The sequence below is a fragment of the Gymnogyps californianus genome, chromosome 11 (assembly GCF_018139145.2).
Source record: "Gymnogyps californianus isolate 813 chromosome 11, ASM1813914v2, whole genome shotgun sequence".
NCBI lineage: Eukaryota > Metazoa > Chordata > Aves > Accipitriformes > Cathartidae > Gymnogyps > Gymnogyps californianus.
The window spans coordinates 2,414,207-2,438,572 of NC_059481.1; the positions used below are offsets into that span (position 1 = coordinate 2,414,207).

Below are 24,366 nucleotides of genomic sequence, written 5' to 3' on the forward strand. Positions count from 1 at the left end.
GCCTCTGCAAGCCGGGACCAACACCTCGCTGGGCAGGTTGGGATGGGACAGATACGGGGCACCCCAAAATTACACCAGCCAGGGGCTATAAATGCATCAGCCAAGGGGAACCCCCCTGGCACTGCTGGGCTCTCACCCCTCCATCACCCCCAGAACCCTCGGGGCTCCTTCCCCATCCCTTGAATCCCAGCTCTGGTGTGGTCTATCCCTGCAGGATAGGACCCTTTGTGTCCCCTTTTGCCCCCCCCCCCCCCAGTTGTTGTGCAGATCTTATTCAGCCTCTCCATTGCCAATAAAATGTCTCTCCCCTCCTGCTCTAAATGACAGGGTTGGGGACTGGAAGGAGCAGCAAAACTTGCCTACAAGGCAGAGACAAAGGGGTCTCGCTGCCAGCTCCTCGCAGAGCCACAGTTAACCTCTTCCCTGGTGGGACACAGCTTCCAGACGCCGGGAACCGAACGTGTACAGTCCCCCTTTGCAAGGCAAGAAGAAGGGGAGTAAGGAGTTAGCTCAGAAATATTTCGTTCTAAAGACTTCCAGCGGCCAGGGACCCCACGCTCTCTTGCTGAGAAAAAGCACTTGAGAAGTTGTTTTTTTCCATGACATGGAAAAATATGGAGATGGGGGGTTGGTTTGAGGTCTGAAAGCGTGCTGAAAATCTCAACAACTGGATGGTTTAGGGGAAGGCTGCTTGTGAAAGAGCTGTAGTTGCTTCATTTCTCCTAATTCCGGCCTCAGCAGGGTAAACTCTGAACCCCCAGCTCCCATTTTTCATCCCAAAACCGGGGGAAACAGCATCCTGGGGGGTGGTATTTCATCAAAGATCAAAAAGAGGCATTTTCTAGTGCGGGAAGGAAAGGGTTTAGGGGGAAGTTCCCCGCTCACGTAGGTAGTCAAAGGCTCTGCTCTTGGCAAGGAAATGCCTTCTTCAGATTAGGGAATATTTCAAACAGCCTGCTGTTTGCTGGGGATAATCACATGGATGCTTCGCTCTTCTGCTGTTTCCTCTTAGTGTTTGGCAAGAAAAAGCAGATCCCCGTCTCGGCTAGTCCCGTCCCGTTCATTCCCCCCCGTCTCTGTTCCCAGGAGGAAGGATGAGGCCCCTGCTCTGCTGCCTGGGGCTGGCCGCACTCCTGGGGCCCTGCCTGGCCTGCCCCAGTGCCTGCTCCTGCTCCACCAAGAAGAACGGGCGGATGTTGGCCGAGTGCGCCTACAAGGATCTCCAGGAGGTACCCGAGGGGTTGTCCTCCAACGTGACCATCCTCACCTTGTCGGCCAACAGAATCAGCTGGTTGGGGCAGGGCTCCTTCGCTGAGGTTCCTGAAGTGCAGTCGCTGTGGCTGGGCTACAACCAGATCGGGGTGGTGGAACCGGGGGCTTTCGCCTTGTTGGTGCACCTGAAGAACCTGGACCTGAGCCACAACAAGATTGCAGATTTCCCCTGGCAGGACCTCCGTAACCTCAGCAGTCTGCAGATCCTGAAGATGAACAACAACCGCCTGGCCGGGCTGCCCCGGGACGCCTTCCGCTCCTTGAAGGACCTGCGCTCCCTCTGGCTCAACGACAACGAGTTGACCACCTTGGCCGAGGGTACCTTTGACAACCTGCCCTCCCTGTCCCAGCTGCAGATCTTCAACAACCCCTTCAACTGCTCCTGCAAGGTCTTCTGGCTGAAGAAGTGGACTGAGAACACCTCCGTCTCCATCACCAAGGGGGGGTCTACCCTGTGTGTGGCTCCCGGCAGGCTGAAGGGCAGGGCAGTGACGGACATCCCTGACCACCACTGCGTTGCCCCCTCCGTGCAGCTCACCTACCTCTCCAACCTGGACAACACCGTCACATACGATGGCCTCACCCTGACCCTACACTGCAGCGTGGCGGGCAGCCCGCTGCCGGAGATCAGGTGGAAGATCCAGACCTCCAGCCGCCGCGTCGAGATCAACGGGCCCAACGTGGCACGGGATGGAAACGTCAAGCAGAGCCAAGAGCGCTTCTTGGTCTTCAAGAACGGCACCATGGCCATCCCGAACTTCAGCAAGGAGGATGAAGGCATCTACACCTGCCTCGCTGTCAACGATGTGGGCACGCGGGATGTCTCGGTCAACGTGGCCTTGGCTGGGTCGGAGAATCCAGCTGAAGACCTGCTCCGAGATGACCCCCAAGCCAGCCACCTTGGGGGTCAGAGCTGCTACAAGGGGAATGAAATGGATCCCTCCGGTGCCGGAGAAAAGCTGGTGATCGTTTACCACATGCCGAGGGAGTCGAAGAGCAGGGCTGGAGCAGCGGTGCCCCAGGTCCACCTGGGGACCCTCCTGCTGGCTTTGGGCATCGTGCTCTGCTGTTAAAGGGGGGAGAAGGAAACGGTGCCTTGGGGGTTCCCCCTCTTTCTGTAGCATTTATCTTCACGTAGTGCCATGCCTTTGCTGAGCTTCTGGGAACTGTGGGTGGTCAGGAGTCAAAGGGGGCCAAGACTCAGGCCCAGGGCTGGTAGTTCAACCCCTCCTTAGATGGGGGTCAGGGCTGGGCTCCGTTAGTTGAGAGCTTCAAACAAGCTCGGGTGATGTAGGGCAGATCCTCACCGTGCTGCCGCTTTCCAGGCGTCCAAATCTGCCACCTCCTGACTTAACTCCCTCCTGAGACCAAAGTGCGGCTGCAGGATTAAAGTCCACCCTCAACAGGGCGGCCATCACCCATCCCCAGAGCCCACCACCACAAGCCCTCCTCCACCCGCAGCAGTGAGTTGTGACCAGGGAGGGGATCTCTCGCAAAGAGGATCCCATTGGTCCAGTGGCACCAAAGATGCCATCCCCACCGTGACCAGTGCCCAGGCCCTTGGCCGGGCACATCCTTCCTACCACCAACCTCACGTGAAGCACCAGGAGCAGAAGGACCAGTCTGAGAGTGGGGGAATAGCCTGGGCACGGGGTCCCAGGGCACGTGGCTCTGCGGGACAGAGATACGATGGTGCTTTGTAAGCAGGATGGGTACGGTAGGACACGTTGGATGGGGCCACGGGCTTGGATCGGGCCATTTTTGTGGAGCAGGAGAAGCTTTACCGCAGGCTTCATCCCTGCAGGAGCACAAAGAGCTCCCACTGACTGGGTGCTGGGAGCACCCAGGGTGCCTGCACCCTCCCTGCATATTGCAGGTTCAGGCCCTGCCACCCTCAGTGCCTCTCCCAGACGTGATGCAGATGATATTTCCCCCCCCTTCCCTTTCACCGCTGAAGCCTGCAGTCCAAAACGCTTGGCTGGGCTGGACCGACCGAGCTGCACTGCTCCGGCTCCGACCCCGGCGGGGAGGGATTGAGCCCAAAGAGACCAAAATAATTTCCCAGCGCTCCTCTTTGACGGGAAACCGAGCGGGGGCTGTATGATCAAGCGGGAGGAAGAAAGATTGGGAAAACCCAGACGACAGAGAGAAGCTGAGCTGACCTATAAGCCATAAACACATTCCTTAAGTGCTTTAGCATTCCCACGCCGGACATATATACCATACCCGGCTGCCCCAGGGTGCTGGAGAACCCCTTGTCTCATGGTGGGGGGCCGAGCATCTCCCCCACCCCTAGGCACGGGTGGTCCAGCTCTCGTGCCTTCTGCCAGCTCTCGCCTGCGGGAGCTGGACGGACCCCTGCAGCCACCCTCGCCTTATAACCAAAGCTGTACGGACAGCAATAAATACCTTTTTTTTTTAAACAAACTGGTGTGCGCTGCCTTTGTGCACCCCCAGATCCCCCAGACCCAACATCGTCTGGGGTACCCCAGCTCGTCACCAACCCTCTTTGCTCAGGGGGTACCCCCTTTCCCCCCGAGCTCCCCCAAAGCCCTCCCTGTGCTGTAGCATCCCCCCAGCTCCCACAAAGCCCTTCCAGTGCTGTGGCATCCCTCCACGGTGACCCTGGAAGGAGGATGCATTTATAGGGCACCCAAAACTCCCCCCATCGCTGCCTGCAGCAGGCAGGGGAAGGCAGCGACGCCAAAATCAGCTGAAAAGCAGCTATCCCGGAGCCTCAAGCCTCCACACAAGTTCTCCAGCCCCACGATTCGGTGTCCGGCCAGCTCGCAGGGTAAGGAAAGGGGCAGCCGAGGAGCTGCCATACGCCAACACCATCCGGGTACGGCGCCGAGGTCTCCGCAGGGTTCCCGAGGTAGAAACAGCCCAGAAACAGCCAGCGGCTCCTCGCACGAACGGCCTTTGATGCTAACAAGCAGGCGCATATTTTTTCCATTACTGGCAGAGAGGATGAAAAACATCACGGCCCCAACGAGAGTTTCGGTTTCAGTTTATAGGATACAAATTTTAACATCAATTTTATCCCAGCCGGCGTCCTCCCTTCTCTGCCTGCCTGGGAAGAGTGGGCTACAGGAGCTTATTCCTGCAGCCTCGGCTGGGAACTGGGTTTGGAGCCTGGGATAAGGATAAAAAATAAGATTTAGGCTCTCGGCAGCCCTCAGCCATGCCTGAAAGTCTCTGCCTGCCTTGCAGAGCTGCTGCTCCCCCTGGCTTTGCTGGTGCATGGCTGTTTTGTTGCCAGAAAGGTGAATTCCTCCACGTTCACCGAGTTTACTCATAGCTTTTATGGTAAATTATGAGCAATAGTAAGTGTCACTCATTCATAACAAACAGGGCACCCTGCCACATGGCTCCTGGGCTGGATGCTGCAGGTGATATCACACTTGGCATCACCATCCTGACCCACCATGGCCACTAGCCCGTGCAAGTCCAGGATGCCACAACCCCCATCAGCTCCTCACTGTCCCTCACGTTTGCAAAGCCATAGCATGACCCAGACCTGAATTTCTGTTCCCTCCATGGGTAATTTTTCATGAAGGGCTGTTTTCAGCCGGATCAGCTCCCTGAACCACCTCACCGTCAGTTCAGAGGTTGGGTGGAGAGGACTGTGGATGGGCAGAGCTATCCCATGGCCATACTGATGTCGGGAGTTTAGAGAAGAGGTGAGAAGCCACCATGAAGAAGAAGAGCTCAGTTCACCCCCAGGGCACCCTGCTTATGTCAAAGAAGGGAAAGAAAACAAGCAAATCAACAAAGCCACCTCCTGTCTTCCTCCAAGGGCTGTCATCTCTCACCTCAGCCCCAGCCTGCCGCCTGCCAAGACATCTCCAGGAAGCCTCGGGCAGGGCTATGTAAACAGACGCTGAAATCCAGCTCCACCCATGGCCCAGAGCTGCCAAAGATTTTAGGGATTACCAAGGCTGCCTTCAAAGCCCCAGGGCCTCAGAAGCTGGGGATGGGTTGGGATGGGCTGCAAGGGAAAGGCGCAGCCTTTGCTGGAGGCCATCCCTTCACCTGATAGGCGCAGGCCATCCAGCACCCACTGGCACCGCATCTCTCCGGTGCTCAGACGTGCAGACCCAAGCACGCACACCGCAAAGCCTTATAGAGCTGGGAAAGCAGCAGGAATTGCACCTTGGGCTCCTGCTGTCTTAAAATGAAAGCGACTCAGATCTGCCTCCGGTGCCACCCCTGTCACCCAGTTTGGTGACATTGTACTATGTGCCAGACAGTAATCAAATACGATTAAAACAGTGCTGGTTTAATCGTATTTGATTAGTGGGCAGTGGATGCAACGGGGTTTAGAGCATCCGAGCGCAGCGGGTGGCTGTTGGGGCAGCACATGCGGGCAGCAGACGAAGGCAGGGACCCCCCTCACTTAGCTGGGATTGAAAAAGAGGGGGCCAGGCTCCTGAGGAAAGGGACGGCTCCCACCCAGGGAGCTTCAGTGTTGTGGGGAGATGCCAGGACACTCCAGGCAACCCCCAAAGCACAGGGCTCAGCCTCACTCACCCCCAAACCACACCGGCGGTGCTGCAAGCACCCCAGCAAGAGGGCATGGGGTCCTTGAAAGCCTGCGAAGAGCAGGTCTGCTCACCTCCGAGGAGATCCCTGGGGCGAGGGGCTCAAACTCCGTTGAGCAGAGGGGATAGCCCAGCAGCCCTGCTCTGTGCAGGGTGGGCTGCAATGTCTCAGAGATGCCTGCTTTAGCAAGGCTGAGATGGTGTTGAGATGGAAGAGTAAGGAGCCACCAGTACAACCAGTACAAGAGCCCTGCTTGCTGCCTGCAATGGTGGGCTGACACCGGGCATCCTTCCAGGCAACGAAGGCAGGATTTTCAAGGGACACGTCATGGGAAGAGGTGATCCAGCAACACCTTGGACACCTACCTTCGGTGCTTTAGCCACAAAATGTCCTGTTTCAGTTCCCATCCTTCATGGGAGCTGTGGTTTAGGGGCCAAACGTTTTGATGGGAAAGCAAACTGATCAGCTTTGCATTAAAATTTCCCTAAGGTGGGGAGGGGGATCACAGATTTGGTCCCATCAGCCCCTAGTCAAGCAGATCTACCACAAAGCCTCTGCTGAGCAAGGTCAGTCCCAACCATCGCTCAGAGACACGGCTACGACGGTCCTCATGTCCCTCCTGCCAGGTCTGGCTTATTTGGGAACGGCCAAGAGACCAAGCACACCCTGAGCATAGGAATGAGGTATGTGATTTATTAACCTTCCCCGACTTGGCACGTCCAAGCGAGGTATAAAACTGCTTTCTATAGATTCAAGCTCAGCTCGCTCGGAGGGTCACCAGTCCTGGGGAACCGCTGGCTTTAAACAAAACAGGGGGTGGCAGCAAGAGGCACTGGGGGGCGAGGATGAGGGGTACAGGGAGCAGAAAACAAATGGCTCTGCAACCTCACAGCCCAGAGCAGGAGCAGAGAGGGATTTTAGCCTTCACAAAATTGCGGAAAAAAAAAAAAAGTCCCAGGGTTAGGTATGGTGCCCAAGGGGAGCCAGGATCAGACCTGAAAGGGAGAAGCTGGGGACGGGGTCGGCAGTGGGGACCTTCTCCGCAGAGAGACCACGCTGAGATGCAGGTAGTTCCTCCTGCTCAGTCTGGTTGAGGATCCCTCCACACACACAAACACACACCTTCTCCCTCTTTCCTTACTGCTCTGGTGCTGGGGACTTGTGCCTGCCTTGCCACGTGTCGGAAAGGCAACCGTTGAGAACTGGTGGGCTCATTGCAGGAGCCACTCCTAAGATGTTTCTGAGATGCCTGAAGGGTTTAACTTGGCTCATCAACCCCTCTTCCGTCCAGGTCAGGCTTGGAGGTGAGCCATTTGTCTTCACCTCTGGATCTTGGTAGTGGCTCAGCATGGACCTAGAGCTAAAAACCAGCCCTTGTCACCGCTGGAGAGGGACCGGAGGCTGGAGAGGGGCAAGAGGTGCCCAAGACTCCTGCCAGCACAGGAAGAGAGTCAATGGGAGACAGGGATGGGATGGGATGGGAGTGTGCGTGGGAGGCGGAGAGAGGTGGGGGGCTTCTCTGGAGGTCAGGGCTTGGGGGGGCTGAGCTGGGTGCCGTTGGCCGTGGGGTCGGAGAGGGCGGTTTTCCGGCAAGCAGTCAGCGAGGGGTTGTTGAGGAGCGTGTAGGCCAGCCACCAGCGCGCTCGGCTCTGCTTGAACCTGGCTCTGCTCGGAGGCATCTTCTTGGGCTGCATCAGCTGGATGCCTGAAAGGAGATGGAAGGTGGGGAACGATTTCAGCCCCAGCTCCCTGTCGCTGGGGCTGCCCAGATGTCATCTACACCCCGGGGCGAAAGCAGAGGAGCCCCGTCCTGCCCTTGCACGGACAGAGGAGCGGGAGCAGCTCCTGGCATGGAGATGATTACATGCCAAGCAGAGGTGGCATAAAAGTGGAGAGGGCACCAGAGCCACAACCCTCAATGGTCCCATTACCCCAAGGCACCACCAGCATCTCTAGAGGAGCAGCAAACCCGCAGAGGAGACCCCAATGCCACCCCACGGCGATGGCCGTGCATCCCCTTGGTTGGCCGTGGGAAGGTCTCACCTTCTTCCACGTTGTTGGCCCGCAGCCCCGGTGGCCCCTCCGGCCTGGCTAGCTGGAGGAGCAGCAAGCAAAAAGCTTTCATCACTGGGTGGGACTGGCTGACCTCGATTTTCAGATAGTGGCAGTAAGCGTGGTAGCCTGGGGGAACACAACCCACAGTAAATGCATCTGGTGGGGCCAGACTTCATGGTTCCCCCCCCTCCCTCCTGCCCTGGAGCAAAGGGGAGGGTTATTTGCCGGGCTTCATCTCTGCCCTGCCAGAGCTGCTCTGCCTTCAGAGCTGGGGAAGAGCTCCGCTCCCAAAATCCCAGCAGGAAAAGCAGAGGAAGGGCTGAGGTCTCCTCCCTGTTGCCTTTAGCGCAGGAGAGATGAGGGTCCGCTGCCTGTGGGAACGGGGTCTGGCCACTGATGAAGCCCAGGGGACCCCCAGAAGGGCATCACCTGCCCTTGGGGATGGATAGAAAAGGAGGACCAAGCAGGCATCAGGAGAAGCCACTTGCTCCAGTTGTCCCACCTGCCCATTTCTGAACGCAGGTAGTTTGAAGCCACCCTCAGTCCTGGCTGCTCCAGGTGATGGAAGAGCCCCAGGCCATGTCCCCCAGGAGCTCGGTGGTGGGAGAAGGGCCCCCATGTTCACCGAGGTGCTGCAGAGGGACCCCCTCCATGCCCTACCTGGGTCGAAGGTCTCCACGCCACGGTTCAGCAGGCTGATGTCCAGCTGGCAGAAGTGGATGGCATTATAAAGGCCAGAAATGACCATCCTCCACACCCCGGCCAGGACACCCACCAGGACGTTGATGGGGAAGAGCAGGTAGGTGACGATGTAGAGAGCTCGCCTGCGGGTGGAGGAGGAGGAGGAGTAAGGAGTAAGGAACACAAACACCATGGGACGGGAAGCACGGCCCTTCCCTGCCAGAGAAACCTCCTGCCAAAATAAGCCTCCCACCCTTCCCTCCCTCCTTGGCAGACACGGTCCCCATTTGAGGTGTCTCCGTCCCATGGAGAAAAGCAAACACCCTTCCCGACTCTTGGAGAGGAGACAGCCTGCTGCACTGTCTGGACTTCAAAGCTTGGCCTCCAGCACACATAGGGTCTCCATTTCTCCTTGAAGACTTAGAAACCAGCCAAAGCATGAGTCTGGTGGTTTGGGGTGGAGGACACCAGCTCCTGTGGAGGCCAGAAGATCCTACAGCAGCCTCCCCACAATGCTGGGCAAGTGATGGACGTGGTAGAAGTGCCTTGGCTGGACAGAGCAGGACACCTACATCCGTCACCCTGGTCTTCAGCGTAAGGAGGTAGCTCAGGCAGTGACACCATGCGTGAGCGAGGGACCACATCCATTGGCAGCATCTGAACCGACCCAGCCGATCCTGAAGGATCTGGGCTTCCTCTGAGGCTTGCAAATGGGGGTGGTGGAGCAGGGCACAGACCTCACCAGCTTCACCCCACTGAAATCAAGGCTGTAAATGGACCATGGCCCTCCAAAGCATCTAAAGAAACCTCTCTGGGAGCATGGAGCCACTTAAACCCCTCAAACCCACAGGCTTTCTCCCTTGAGCTCACGGCACAGAGGATGCCACGACATCAGGGGCACATGTAAACCCAACACAGTCGCGGGGTCTGGGACCTCGGGAGGGTCAGCTTTGCCCTGAAGGCCCCCCACATCCTCATACCTGTTGGTGAGCTCCTTCCGGAGGGGATGCTGCTCCAGGAATTGGTAGTGAGCTGCCAAATTTTGCACGATGACGGCAACAACCAGGGTCAACCAGAAGGGCCTGGGTGGGAGGGAAGAGGCAGGTTGGACACCAGAAGGGTCCCAAGCATGAGACACCACCCCAGGCAGCAGAAACCTCCAGCAAAGTTGAAAGAGCCCAAGATAGAGCCTCCCTTTGACAGAGTACCCCAAAACACACCATGGACATGGACATGGCACCCACTTGGGTCTTCCATCCCTCCCCGAGGGCTGCGAGTGCTCACCACATGTTCTGAATGATTTTGAAGAGGTGCGTATTTGTGCCGGACTGGAGTGGGATGACGAAGAAGAAGGTAAACCCCACCGAGCAGATGAAGAAAATCACTTGCTGGATGAGGAGGCCTGGGAGGGAGACACGGGGAGAGAAATTATGGCGGGGGAGGATGGAGAAGCGGTTCTTGTTCTTGCTCTTATTCCCCAAACCCGCGCTCGTTGCTGAGCATGTCTTTCATTTTAATCCCATAAAAAGCCTGTGAGATCCTTACCTGCCTCCCCCGCCCCGAACACAATGCTCTGCGCGGGATTTAATTACAAGTTCAGCCTTTCTTATCGCTCCCCACATTATCCCCGCCGAGAAGAGCCATCACTCGGGGCTGCAACTATGATGCCTCATCGTAAAAATCAGCCTGAGCTCTGATTTCTAATCATAAATCACACCGAGATCAGCAGCGGCTGTGGTTCCTTGTGCTTGAGCTTGTGCTTCACCTCCGCTGTTTTGCTTTAATGACTTGAAAACCAAGATTTTTAAGCATGAGGTAGATTCACGGCAGCACGGTGAGGTGCAGCCAGCTCTGCCAGGGATGCACCGAGTACTGGGTGGCCAAAGGAAGGCTGCTCCTCACTGGCAAAGGGGTGCAAGGAGCTCCTGGGGTGGTCCCCAGCTCCTACCTCCACACTAAACGCTGCAATTTGCCTGCAAAATAGGTCCGCTTTCCCGAGGGGTGGTCACCAACAGACCTGGTGGTCCCCCCTGTCCTTCCATTATGCCCCTGGACCCTCAGCTTGACTCTCCTGCGTAGCCTTGGGGTGCCGATATGGTTGGGTGTTGCACATGCATCACCGCAGACACTGCCCAGAGTCACCTCCCATGGGGCAGAGAGGCCATAAAATGTCTCCAAGCCATGGTGGGGTGAAGATTTCTACCCCCTTTGACATCCTCCACCCATCCAGGGGGTGGCCAGCCCTCCCAGCCAGGGAGACCCAGGCTGTGCTGGGGAAGATGCGCAGCGAGGAGCACCCGGGATGTGAAGATCGAGACCAGAGGAGACAGACAGTTCTTTGCACGAGATGCTGTGACAGCTTCTCAAATCAAAATATTTGGGCTTGAGCCAAAACAAGTCATCATGTGTGTCGTGTCCCCCCCCCCCCCTTTTTTTTCTTGCCGACCATTTGGTGTTCAGCATGGTCCTTCCCGCAGAAGGACAGATTGTGTTTGGGGCAAGAGGAACAAAAGCCTCGCAGCCGTCCCTTTGCAAAACGGGGCAAGAAAGGGGGAAGAGCTGCTTAAACCTGGGGTAGGCTGTGCAAGGTGGGGGTCCACCATCCATCCGCCCCCTCCTGCCCCCCAACATCCTTTACCCAGGCAGGCAAAAGCCGTCTGGAAGGCGGCAAAGCTCATCCAGCAGACGATGGCTTGTCGGGACGGGCGGAGGATATGGGCTTTGTAGAAAACATCCAGCACGGCCCCTTGGTAGAGCGCCTTCAGGTTGTTCCTGGGGAGAGAGACCAGCTGCATCCCGGCTCAGTGACAAGGTCAAGGCCAGAGGAGTGAGGACACCATACCTGTGCATCCCCAGCGTCCTCAGGAGCATGGCGCAGGTCAGCAGGCAGCACAGCACCAGCGAGCAGATGTAGCAGACTGTGGAGGAGCAGGGGGAGACGGCCGGGTCAGGGCTGCGGCCAGCCCCAGCAATGGGATTTTATTATAAAATGTTTCTCAGGAGCATTGGGGGGGGTTGAGTTACGGGGCTGCATGGATGTACCCCCCCCAGCAGGGCACTGTGCCTCAGTTTCCCTCCCTACCCCCTTTGCGATATAGGGATCTCCATCTCCCAGGCAGGCATGAGCTGATGAGACAGTGAAAGGGAAGGGGAAAGACAAGCAGCCAGGGGAAAGACAAGCAGTTAGGTTAGCTCAGTGCTGGAAAAATCATTGAGCAAGCCGTGATAAGCAGGCAGTGCGATGGAGAGAGCCTAGGAAGATGCTCTCAGAAAAGGGGATGGGGGGGGGGGGGAAGAAAGAGGGGGGAAGGAGGTCTGGCGGGAGGGATGGAGATGTCAGGAAAACAAAGAGGATGAGAGGGGCTTGGTGACTTGGCAAAAGCCATAAAAAGTCCCCCCTGGGTTGGTGGTACCCCAAGGTAGTGCCGTGGAGGGAGGGGGACACCCCTGCCATCCCCGCACCCCCCCATCCACGTCTTTCAATTATCCAGGGGGCAGGGGCCATCTGCTCGATTCCAGTACATATCAAAGCCCGCAGCCGAAGGGCAGCATCTGCGGAGCTGCCAGCTCTCCCTGCCTCGCCGTCTTGGCACACGGCAGCCGCTCGGAGATGCCTGGCACGGCACCAGGCTCACAGGGCCGCCTTTCATGTCCGCACGGCTACGGCTTCGGCAGCTGGTTTTTAAGTCCCCCTGGAAGCTGCCTCATCACCACCCAGTTTCCTGGACCATCCTCTGGGTTAGAAATCTCTCTGATAAGTTCTGAAATCCTCCGAAAATCACCTATGGATGCAGGACCTGGCTGGGAACCCACCTTCCAGCGACCACAGGTAGTACTTGACGGTGTTGAGCTCCTTCTCCATGTCACCCGGGACAGCCGGGCTCTCCGAGGGCACCAAGCCAAACTGGACCAACAACACCACGATGTCCTTCGTCATTCCCGCCCGCACGATCTGGATGGTGGGGATGACGGCTACCAGGAGCAGCAGGGCGACCTGCGAGGGAGCGGTGCCACGTGAGCCCCGGGTCACGGCATCCCACTGCTGAGCCATCGCCTTAGCTTAAAGACTTAAGGCTGGCTGAGCCCTGGAAGCACATGGCTGGTTGCTGCGGCTCAGCCGAGGGATGGTAATACTTTGAGGCGCGCTAATACCATCCCCGTAGCCAAAATTGTGGCGTGGCAATGACCTCTGGGCTCCTCTGCCTTGGGAGGACACAGCCAAGAAGGCAGGGAGGGGGCTCTGCTTGGCATTTAACCATCAGCATCACCTGGTAGACAGCGATCACGGCCGTGGTTATGGACAGGACGAGCTTCAGCGGGATCTGGAAACCTGTAAGGCAGAATCGGAGGGTTGTATTGGAGAGGAGCTGGGATGTGGGATCATGGGGGAAGAGTGGAGCAGGCTGCAGGTCCACCCAACCCAGCAGCCAAAGCAAACGCCCCAGGGGAGAGCGCTGGAACAGGGCGGTCAAATATTAATGGGGGTTTCCCCAGGGAAATCCTGCAAGGCTGTATAGCTGGGAGCGGTTTCTCTGTACGTCAGCTGGATGGGTTTCCTTCCTGTTGATCCCCCTTTCCCGCAAGCCCGTGAAACCTCCCGTGCCCACAGCACTGAGCCCCAGCAGCCGGGTGCCTGCTGCGTGGGGTGCCACGTCCCTTGGGGTGCCACCTCCCGGGACAGCCCGTGCTTCTTCCATGGGCAGAGGGGGCGAGGAGTAGTTCCCCTTTCCTGGGCTGTTAGGGATTTTATCCACTTACTGTAGATTTTATTCCCTTATCGTAGCCTTATCAAGCATCAGGCTGCAATATTAGCACAACCCATGCCTGAACCTCGCTGCCTCAGCCCACCCATGCCCCCACGGTGGTGGTGGCGGGGGGTCCAGCTCCCCACCCCGAACCGCAACAGTTTGTGCAAAGCCGAGGCGTCGCACGTGCGGCGGGTGGCAGCTGCCGTGGCACAGATGCTTTGGGGAAGGAGCCAAGAAAGGCATTTGCTCTCCCCGGGGAAGGGGAGGCAGCCTGTTTGCCGAGCTGCTGCTGCAGCCAAGAGCGCAGCCCGCGCCTGCCCGCAGCCTACCTTCCTCAGGAGCGTAGATGTAGGAGCATAAATACGTCTGGACCCTTGATAGGAGGCTCTCTTCTAACTTCGTGGAGCTGGAGGAGGAAGGAGAGGGTGAAAAGCATGTCCCTCGGGAGCAGGGACCCTCTCTGCCCCTGTTGCAGGCAGCGGGCTGCCAGGCAGGGCTGGCACAGGCTGATCAGGCAGAGCTGCGGGAAGGTGTCGTCCTTACCTCCCCTTCCGAGGGCGTTTGGACAGGACAGCCTTCAGGTACTTCTTGTAATAACCTCGCCCTGTAGCCTTAAGGAAAGCAGCAATAAGCTGCCTGATTTGAGCACAGGGATATGCTCAGGCACTCAGGGCAGGGAGAGGTGACTCTGCCTTTTGGGGGGCCAGAGCATCTGCATCCCACCCGGCAGCCGCCTTCTTGCTCCGCTACCCCCGGCCACCCACCCATCGCTAGCACGATGTCCCGCAGCACCCTCTGTATGGAATGTGGGTGATGGGCTCCCAGCACTCGTTTGGATAACGTGTTGGAGCGATGCTGGCAGCAAATCTTCCGGCACCGCAAAGGTGGAAATAAATCTGCCTTGTTCCCATCAACAAAGCAGCCCAAAACCAGGCGTACCGGTAGGACAGCTGAAAACCCTCGTTCCCATCAGCCAGCTCCCAGCAAGTGCCTGGGGGTCACTTCAGTCCACGCTTGGGCTGACTGCTTTTTTTTGAAGTAGGTTTTTCCTCCTCTCTTCCCAACAAAGCCCCGGCATTTCCCAAAGGGCCAGGGATTATTCAGCCTGCCGGGAAAACAAGGCGACCCCAGTCCCGGCCTGAATGGGACGCATTGATGCCTTAAGCCTCTTGTACTAAGGAGTTTACTCCAAAGATGGATTTTTCACTCCCTCTTCAAATCCAGCAAGATAAACAGAGCCATGACCCATTGCCGTCAGAGGGATGGAGGGGAGGCAGCTCTCAGTGCCGGAGCAAAGTGGGGAACACGTGCCCTCAGAGCACCCCAGTTCTCCTGGTCCCCAAGGCAGACAGACGGGCTGCGGGGCAGGAGAGCTCCCAAAACCATGCAGGTCCATCAAGGGCTTCTCCCATGCTACCATCTCCCGAGTCGCCTCATGGATCTTCATTACCTCCTTATCCGAGGTCTCCTCCTGCCTGGTGAAGCTCCTGATGAGCAGAGCTGGATACCAAAGGCTTAAGAGCACGAGGCAGAGGATGATGGGGATGTAAGAGAGCGTGGAGTAGTACCTGTATATCTGGGGAGGAGCAGAGATGTCACATGCCACACCACCCCAGCCTGGGGGCCTAGTGCCGGGCAGGTGACACCTTAATGTCACTTCAAGGAGGTGATGAGAAAGTCACCTCCAACCCTGGGCCACACCAGTCTCCTCGCTCCCTCCCCAGGCAGTGGGACACGTACCTTCGGCGACTGGGGACAATCCACCTTCTGCCAGATGTGGACGACGCAGTGGCACCAGGAGAGCAGGCAGCCCACGAGGTAGCTGGCCCTGTGCCGGACAGTGGCACAGGCGATCAGGGGGTAGTAGAAGGCAGGGTAGTAGAGCAAAGCCAGGATCTTCCAGTACTCTAGATGGGATGACGGGAAGAGAGGAGGAAGAGCAAAAGAGGCAAGAGAAGGCAGCGTTCTCAGTACGGACCAGGGTGAACAGGCTGCTCAGGGTGCCACCCAAAGCTGCACGCCTCCTGGGTGGGGAGGAGTGTGGTGCCCACAGGCCAGGAGGGTGCTCGCCTTACCCCGGGTGCTCTGGGAGGAGTGGGTGATGAGTGGCAGAGGGTCCCTGTCCAAGACCAGCACACACAGGGAGGAGAACAGGATGCCGAACACTGCAGCCGCCAGCCCTCGGTTGCCTTCCTCCTCCAGAAAGTTGACTGGGCTGCAAGCCAAGGAAGGAAGGAGCCGGTCACCAGATCATGGGCACCTTGTCCCCACCATCCTCTGCCCCAGAGCTGGGTTATCCCATCCTGCACCTCAGCATCCCTCCACCCGCTTGGCTGCAGGGTGACAGGGACCCTGGGGACCGGGGTGCAGGGCCAGGGTACCTGAGCAGTCCCGGGACGCCGTTCCAGCAGCTCCGGTGGAGACGCCTGCGTTTCACCAGCAAGGACAAGCCCACGAGCACGGCCAGCTGCCAGAAACCCAATCGAGGGAGCAATAAATACATGGGGGGGTGTCTGGGTGGGGGGCTCGGACATGCTGCTATGTGATGGGAGCCTCTACAGAGACACCATCTCCGCCCAACACCCTAAATCCAGCCGTGGTTGAAGCAGGGACAGGCACTTCTCGACCTGCTTTGATGAGTTACGGGCTCTAAATGCCTCAGAGGGACCATGCTGGGAAAAAGTAAAAATAAATCAAAGCCTTCCATTGACTACAGGCACGAAACAAAGTCTGGAGATGTGCGAGTCCCTTGTTAGAGCATCCCAGCTCAAACCTTGCTTGAGCTCAAGCTGAAGAGCTCAGACCTCCTATCTAGGAGTAGACGGGCATGACCCGAGGACAGCAAATACGACATCGGGGCAGATAACCCACCCCGCGGGACTTGGCGGGTACTTACGGAGACGGGTGCCATGCAGATGTGGTACAGTCTGGGAGAAATGGTGGGGTCGCAGTCTGGGATTACGCTGGGAAACATGCTAGAAAGAGGAGGGGGGGGGAGGAAAAATCACGTGTGGTTGTATTTAGTCCCAAAAGGGCAAAGCAAAGATGCTGGGGTAACGCCCACGTACACGGCGGCAGCGGAGATTTCAGTCTGATGCTGAGAAGGGGCAAACCTCCGAAGAGCTGGGTTACACAACCCGTCAATAACCAGGGATGAAGTCACCCTCACGAGATGACTTTATGATCAAGTGAGAGAGATAACACGCGGGAGCGACCCCGAGCTGAGCCCCGCAGGGGCTGGGTGACCTCCCTGCACGCACAGGGATGCCAAGGCTGAACAGGAGATCAGCAAGGAAGGACGAAGCCCCCCTTTACCTCTTTTACACCCGTATCCATTCCGGCTCTGTCTTTTCAAGGGATGCAGCCTGCAAAGCAGCAGTTCTCCTTGCTGCCTAAGGCAACGCACTTATTAAATGCCAGCTGGGAGGCTGAAGACCCCTTGTAGGGTGTTTTGATGCCTTTCCCACGGGAGAAGGACCAGCCCCAGAGCTGGGGGGATGGCGGAGGTGATGGCTGCCCAGGGTAGGTGCGTGCGGGACCCAGAGCCGCATCTCCCAGCCAGCCAAGGCCGGCCGAGCAGGCGTGCCAGGCTTTGCTTTATTTATTCCCTCTCTGGCTTCCATTACATCCCTTAATCTCTGCTTTGCCGCAGCCCTCCTCCTCTCCCCAAGGCCAGACGCGATCGTGCCCAGCCACCTTCACCCAACACTGGGCAGCAAATGCCAGGGAGCTGAACACCCCGAGCCCCGTAACTCGCAGGGGGGGACCCCCCTGAGCCCCGTAACTCGCAGGAGGGGAATCCACAAGAGCTCTCGTGCCCTCCCAAACCCCGCAGCGCTGGTGGGGCGGGCAGAGACAGGAGACTAGCTGCAGAGCTCCCATCAACAAGGCTGCAGGGAAGGGTCTGATAGTGAAATTAGGATTTCTCGGGCATATGTCCAAGGTTGTCACCAAACTGCCAGAAAAGGCTTTATAGGACCAGCTGCCGTTAGCAAAGCTCTGATTTCTGCCTTTTTTTCTCTGCCAACGGCTGGCCTTGGATAGACCAGAAAATTCCTGCTGTCCAAAAAATTTCCAGGCTCTGGAAATCCAGGGCACCCACCCGCAAGGTTAAGAGCACAGGGATACCAAAACCCTTTTTGGTATCACCAGGGCTTCAGCGTCTAAACCCAGAGCATCCAGGAGCTGTCAGATGGGCAAACCCCCCGGTGCTGCCTCCATCCCTTCACTGACCACGGCTTCCTGCAAAGGAGGACACCCAGAAAATACCCCAAAGGTTTCTAGCAGAGGTGTGGGTCATGCAGGAGGGGCTTCGCCTGCGGAAAAAGGGGCTGGGCAAGGAGATTTCAAAGGCTGTTTTGCAATGCAGAAGATTAAGGATGAGGAGGAACTCTTGGGGCTGGTCACTGCTGGGATCTCCTCCTGCTTGCCCTCAGGATTCGGTATCAGTCAACTGAGCGGTGTAAAACCCACCCGCAGAGGACTAAGTCAACAGAGGGACAATAGGTGCTGATAGACGGGCCTTGGGATGCCCAGCTTCGAGCCTTGTGGGACACCTTGGATAAATTGCCCCGCTACTCTGTGCCTCAGTTTCCCCTCCCTATAGCACTTCTCTTGTCCTTGGGAAAGGCACTCAGCTAGGAGGGCATGAAGTGCTGGGTCCTTGCTGCGAGGTTGGGCCCTGGGGTCCTGTCCCTGGGGCAAACACAGCACTGCTCTTGGGAGTATGCTCAGTTAAAGAGCGGAGCATCACGGATGGAGAGGTAATAGGCTGTACAAGACCCGCTGATTACACCAGTTTGGGGGGGAAAGGAAGACATCCATGCAAGCCCAGGGATGCTCAGCTCTATTTTGCAGGTAGGAAACCTGTTCAGGGTTGCCGTACCATGCAGGGACCCGGCCGAGCATCCCAGCCCTGCCTCCCTGCCGGTGGATCGGGGTATGCTGCCAACTCTCTTCACCCCTAGCCGAAAATCTGCACCGCTGCTTGCGGGGAGCTGGAGTGGGATTAAGGCAGGGGACCGATTTGCAAGGCTGTGTCATGAGGATGTCTTCAAAGCCAGAAGCATGGAGCCAGAGTAGCCCTCTCTAGGCCAGCAAAGGCTCTGGGGGCTTCAGAGGGGTCAGGGCAACAGGTTAACCCCACGCACTTGACTTTGCATGTTGGGGAAGGCTAAGCGAAAGGGAGCATAACTAGCAGAGATGCCCGCTGCAGGATTTACCTCAGCTCTTGCCAGAAGCAACCTAAAGAAATGATTTTTCTCTGATTTAGGGGGCCAAAATAAGCCTTTTTAATCACCTCCCGCTCACCGGGGAATAAATCCTGGCTCTGCTGCTCAGGGGACATTGCTCTCCAGAAAGGGGATAGAGCAGCCGGGCAGGAGGCTGGCAGCCACCCGGGGTGACCCCAGCAGGGACAGGGGGACACGTGGCACCCGCTAGCAGGGCTGGACACTTACTCATCCTGTGGCATGGCTGGCTCCATGGTTTCGTAGATGTACCAGTCAGAAACAAGATCGTCGGTGCCGGCGAAGCCATTGTCCAGCAGAGCATCATGCATCCCACCGGAGCCGTTGGCCGCCATGGCTGTCTCCTTCCTCCCTCCGCGGGCTGGAGAGAGATGGTGAGAGGCAGCCCGAGGCAGAAAGCAACCGGGCTTTCCCAAGGTGGGTCCTCCTGGGCTCTTGGAAATGCAGGGATGGAGGCACTGAGCCAAGAGGCTTTATCTTCTCAGGTCACTCCCGCAGCCGGGGAGGGGGGGGGACTGAGAGCTTTCAAAATCCAGCTGTGCCTCCAAGAATCCAGCTTTTATCTGGACTCAGAGGGAGGGAGAAGGGACGAACCCCCCTCCGCCGCACAACTCGAGCGCTCAGGGCACACCTAATCATCCCCCGGCCGCTCCCTGCCCGCCACGGGGTGCTGATAGACTCAGAGCCTTTGTTTGGGTTAACAGTTTTTACGCCAATGACTCGAAAACCAGTGCAAGGGTCAAGTTTTGGGCTCGGCGGCACATACTGGCCGGCAAAGTGGGGACGAGATCTCACCGCGGCTGGGGAGCCCGTGACCCGTGTCCCCAATGTCCCTCTGTGCCACCAGATGCCCCACACAGCATCCAGCCTCCCCCAGCCCCGGGAGGAAACCTCAGCCCCTCTCCCTTTGTAGCAATAAAAAAGAAGAAGGATTTGTCGCGGTGCCAGACTCAACAAGCTCTCGTTTCTCCTTCTCCCTATTATTTTTTGATGACTTTGGCCCAGACAGTCCCACACCCTCCGCTGCTGTCCCAGAGCTACATCGCACAAGCTGCAACGTGCCTCATTTACCATCGCTATCGGAAAGGCAGTGCCCAAAGACGTCCCCAAATGCCAGGCAACGATGCTCAGTGCAGCCTCCAAGGCCCAGGAACCAGCCCAGGACCTGGGGACGCCTCATCCCACAGCTCGGGGACGTCACCAAACCCCCCAGGGCTGCTCGGTGGCTCCGAGGGGATGGGTAGGAGACGGATGACTGAGCCAGCAGCTTTGCTCCGGGCTGCTGTTTGTACAGCTGGTGTTCGCCAGGGACCGTGATGGATATAGCATGCCAGCTTCAAAGAGATTCCCCAAACCAGGGCTGCAGCCCTGCAGGCAGCCCCTGTCTCTGGACAGACAAGTGGCACTCGCCACCACGACCACGCTGCCCCGTGGCCTGATGCTCTGTTGGATATCACGTCCCCAGCCAGGTTTTGGGTCCCCTTCAGGGACTCCCTCTAGGTCACGACATGAGACCTGGGACCTTCACCTCCCTTCCCAAAGGACCAAAACTCAGCTAGAAAGCAGGTCCCCCCCACCACAGCATTTGGTCCACGTCAAGGTGCCACCACCATCCCGCTCCCCACCAGCGCAGGCTCCAGCAGAGGAAGGATGGACCCCACCAGCCCCAGGCGAGCATCCAACTCAGACAGACCCCAGACCCCGTCCTCGACCCACCCAGCGCACGTCCCAGCCTCAAGGCATCGACTCTCCAGCCATCCCTTGGTTTCGCCTGCGCAGGGAAGCAGCTCTGACCTCATCTCCCAGGAATGTAGCACTCCGTAAAAAGGTAGAAGGAGCCTGTAAAGTTCATGGCAGTGCACACGCACATCTCCGAGCCCCTTTGCCCTCCCGTGGCATCACCGAAGGCTGGCAGGGCTTGGAAGTTGGGGCTGGGGTTCAGGCAGGTAAAGTGAGCCATGCCAGCCCTGGCATGAGGCAGCATCCTTCTGAGGATGCTGTTTCCCCCACCAAGCAGCATTCGGCCGAAGGCCCAGCTCCAAAAGCCACCGTGGGATTGCCCGTGCCCCTCTCACCTCCCCGTGGGCTCACCCAAAGAAGGGCAACCAGCAGCAAGCAAGATCTACCTACCCACCAGCCCAGCCAGGCAGCATTACCCCATATGATCCACCTCTGAACGAGCCAGCAGATGCCACCTTGCCAACGCCCTGACTTGCAGCCGCTCAGGGACACGGCGGCCACAGAAAAGCAGGAAGGAAAGGAAAGAAAGGCTCAGTGAGAGGCACGGTGCACGCAGCCGTCAGGGAGCCCCGCCGGGCAAGCCGCAGCCTGAATCCACGCCAGGCAGCAACATCACAAGACCAAGCTGACAAGCTCCCTGGGTGGCGTGTCAGCTCCCCTTCCAGCACATCCTTGCTCGGAGTATCATGCACCCCTGGACCCCGCCTCTGGCTGGGTATGGGACCGAGGTGGGCCAACACTGTCCCAGCACCAGGTGATCTTCAAGTCCTCCAGCCCAGCCTGCTCATCTTCACGAGATGGACGCAGTCCTGCTCCAGGGGAAGGTCTTCTCTTGTGATCCACCGAGCAGGGCGGCAACATCTTGGTTGCCATTCATGAATGGTCTGGAGAAATCAGGAGGTGCTTCAGAGCCTCCCACACGTCTGCTGGACACCATCGGGCAAGCCGTGGCAGCACAAGGCTGAATGAGCGATGGTGGGACATGGGGACATCCAAGCCTGGACCCCAATGGGTCTCATTGCCCTGGCCAACAGGGCCGGTGCTGTGCTGGAGGAGACACCTCGCTGGGGATGGGCATTTCAGCTGGGGAGAAGCATGCAATGAGGGTCTTCAGCCTCACCGCGGCAGAGGGAAGAGTTAACCCCCCCTGTTCCCGCACAGGCTGCAAATCCCGGTGTCCTGGAAGAGGAGGAGGAGAGGCAGGTGTGCCAAAACCTCAGCGGGATCAGCATCCCTAGCAGGGCAAAGCCACCGCTCTCCACCCTGCTCGGCGGGCGCTGGCTCCTCCGGCCGGGACCCAGCCAGGAGCTCGCTGGTTTTGCAGCCCCTCCGTGCCCTGGGTTTCCCCGAAACCTGATCTCTTTGCTCCTCTGCATAACCTCTGCCGAAACAGGCTGGGCCTTTGATTGCAGCAGCCTCGCCCGAGATTGATGGGTTCAATAAAGCTCTTTCATATTCTTCATTTCCCACTATCCATCACTCTCTGGGGAGCTTTTGCATCCCACCACTATGAATTAAACTTGGGGGGGGGGGGGTGGAAGAAGAGGGGAGCCATAAGGGAATTACCCCCCTTTCCCTCCTCCCATCCAGCCTAATGGTGATGCCTTGTGTACAGCTTTTAATAAAAATGATAAAGATCTCATTTCACAATTGTTCAGGGAGCCCTTGGGCGGGGGGGGGGGGAAGAGTTGTTTAAGTGAGATCTCCTCTAATTCAATTGCCATTCGGGAGCCATGCTGGTGGCTGCTGGGCTGGTCCCTGCAAAGCCAGGTGGCACAGGGATGGCTTTGGAGGACATCAAAGAGAGGACGGCCTTCCCAAAGGTGGATTTAGCAGCTTCAGCTGCTGCTCCCAGAGGCAAAGCCCAGTCTCACATCAGCACAAGCCGAGCCAGCCAACTTTGGCCCCAAAGTCCACCAAACTCAGTGTCCCAGCCCCAAAAAGAGATGAAAAAGTTTGGTTTGCAGCCACTTGTGCTCAGCTAGGAAGAGCAAGGGGACAGTCGGTCCCATCCCTTCCCTCCTCCGGTGACTTTGAAGCCCTCCAAGCACCAAAGATGCTCCGGCCAGCCCTTGCCCAGAGCTTTTTGAAGACTTTGATCATCTTTCTGGAAAAGCAGAGCTTTTTCCAGTGTGAAGATCCCTTGCTGTCCCCAAGTTCCCCAAAACAAAAGCACCGAGGAGCCCGCACACACCCTGGACCATCTAGCCGGAGGCTGGGACCTCCGGGAAGTCGCTGCCTGCCCTTGCCCCGGGACAGGCTCAGCCCCAGGGGATTGAGAACGCCAAACTCATTGCACTGGTGAGCTGATGCGGGAAGCCCAGTGGCTGGTGAACTCGCTGTGCCCCAGCCCACGGCTCTCCCCATCCCCTCGGGAAAGCCCCTTCCCGGGGCAGGGAAAGGTCCGGAGGAAGTTTTTCATCCCACCCAGCCATCCCGCTCTGACAGCGTTTTCCTCCCTCCTCCCAGCTCAGACACAGCGAGGCCGGTTCTCATCCGATCCAACCCCCCCTCTCCCCCAAATTCCTCCCGCACCCCGACCTCCACCACCCCGGGGAGAGTCGTGGAGCCGCTCCAGCTCTTCACAAACCCTTTCCTCTGCAGAGCTGGAGCCTGCAGATAATAAATCCACCACGGAAATCATAAACGTACTCACTAGAAAGCCGAAGAAGCCCCTTTCGCATTTTAAAAGCAAAGGCAGCTTAAACATTTAAGCCAAGGAGGCTGTTTAAGGTTATTTTTAGGCTCCTGATCCCCCCCTCCTTCGTTTCAAAGCAAAGGCAGCGGCACCTGCTGCTCACAAAGCCCCCCCGCAAGCCAGGGGAAAGGGAAAAGTTGGGAGTTTGCAGGATCGCACCGAAACCTGCTGACAAAGTCATCCGTCGGCGTGGAAAGCCGCGCTGGGGGGGGTTCAGGGCAGAGCACCCCATAACCTCTGCTCCTGCGATGCTGGCGGGGAGCGAGCATCTCCCAGGAAAAGCCCCCCTGGGATTGCTTCCCTAGAGGGAGGTGAAATCCCTGCTTAAGGGCAGAGCTGGGATTTTTGGGGGCTCCTGCACCCCCAGAGCAGGATTTGCCCCACCATAAGCAAACAGGCTGCAGATTGCAGCTCGCATTTACAACCTGGAGCAATCAACTCCGCGGGTTCGTTAAGCCCGGCTTCCCCCGCAGCACCAAGTTTGCAAGCAGCGACAACAAAAAGGAGGGGAATAAGGAAAGACAACAAAAAAAAAGTTACCTTCTTCCAACCAGCGACCTCCTTGCAAGGCACTCAGAGGCTTGGCTTGATGGGGGTCTCGGAAGAAGCGTGGCCTTGCTAAGCGGGGTCTAAAGCATCCGCTTGCGGGAGCCTGGCGCGGATGCGGCCATGCAAGCTTAAAGGCAAAGTTCAGAGCACCGGCGAGCGAGCGGAGGCTTGCGGTGGCTCAGGGAACTTTATCCCCTCCATCGCCAGGAGGCCTTGGCTGGGGGCCACCCTGGGGTTTAGAAAATTAAAAACAACCAACCCCGTGCTCCGCTCTCCTTTTGATTAGGCAGAGCTTTTCGGGAGAGGAGGCAGCTCGACCCAGCCCCCTTCTTCCCCAGCTCTCCACTGGCTCAGCTGGGTTTTGGCTGCTCCCTCCACCCCCCCTGTGCCGAGATTTAGAGGGAAGCCTAGGGACCGCGATGCTGCTGTGTCCCCGCCACGGGATGCAAACATCTCTGCTTCCTCCTGGGGTAAATCAAAGGGTCAGCTCCTTACTGGTGTAAATCGGTTGAGCGCAATCCTTTGCCCAAATCTTGCAGATTTATTTGGTTTTGCCCCTACCTAGTGCAACTTGGGAGGGGTGAGAACAGGGAAAGAAAGTTTTGGTTTGGTGCAAGCTTGGGGACAAATGTCCCTGATTTGGGGACACCACCACCAGAGCATCCTCCCCTCGGAGATGGCCGGATCCTGCCCAGGGCTCACACAGCAAGTGCCATGGGTGCAGAGTGACGGTCCCACAGCAGCGGGAAACAGCCTGGAGGAGGTGGGAAAGGGACGCGAAACATCTTGGGGCGCAAACCGGAGGATGCTTTGCCCCAGGGGGGAGGGC

General features: G+C 57.9%; 2 protein-coding genes across 2 annotated transcripts; one reads left to right on the top strand and one right to left on the bottom strand.

The window, feature by feature from the left end:
• Positions 1-1,030: 1,030 nt before the first annotated feature.
• Positions 1,031-2,980, top strand: LOC127020558 (immunoglobulin superfamily containing leucine-rich repeat protein-like). Its single transcript, XM_050903233.1, has one exon. The coding sequence runs from the start codon at positions 1,095-1,097 to the stop codon at positions 2,343-2,345; it is 1,251 nt and encodes a 416-aa protein (XP_050759190.1). The 5' UTR covers positions 1,031-1,094; the 3' UTR covers positions 2,346-2,980.
• A 4,363-nt stretch (positions 2,981-7,343) lies between these two features.
• On the bottom strand, positions 7,344-23,568 carry STRA6 (signaling receptor and transporter of retinol STRA6). Its single transcript, XM_050903616.1, has 18 exons — positions 23,529-23,568; positions 18,761-18,911; positions 16,198-16,276; positions 15,683-15,768; positions 15,377-15,516; positions 15,042-15,208; positions 14,752-14,877; positions 13,845-13,912; positions 13,631-13,707; positions 12,822-12,883; positions 12,367-12,547; positions 11,396-11,471; positions 11,192-11,325; positions 9,838-9,955; positions 9,534-9,635; positions 8,533-8,696; positions 7,861-7,998; positions 7,344-7,522 (listed from the first exon to the last, which is right to left on the bottom strand). Exons 2-18 carry the CDS (start codon positions 18,883-18,885, stop codon positions 7,344-7,346), a joined length of 2,022 nt encoding a protein of 673 aa, XP_050759573.1. The 5' UTR covers positions 18,886-18,911; positions 23,529-23,568.
• Positions 23,569-24,366: the final 798 nt, after the last annotated feature.

Coding starts and splice junctions, on each gene's coding strand:
- STRA6 (XM_050903616.1), bottom strand. CDS start 18,885: ATGGCGGCCAACGGCTCCGGTGGGATGCATGATGCTCTGCTGGACAAT. Junction 15,517..15,682: donor GGCGTCCCGGGACTGCTCAG/GTACCCTGGCCC, acceptor CTTGGCTTGCAG/CCCAGTCAACTTTCTGGAGG. Junction 9,956..11,191: donor GACGGCTTTTGCCTGCCTGG/GTAAAGGATGTT, acceptor TCTCCCTCCCAG/GCCTCCTCATCCAGCAAGTG.
- LOC127020558 (XM_050903233.1), top strand. CDS start 1,095: ATGAGGCCCCTGCTCTGCTGCCTGGGGCTGGCCGCACTCCTGGGGCCC.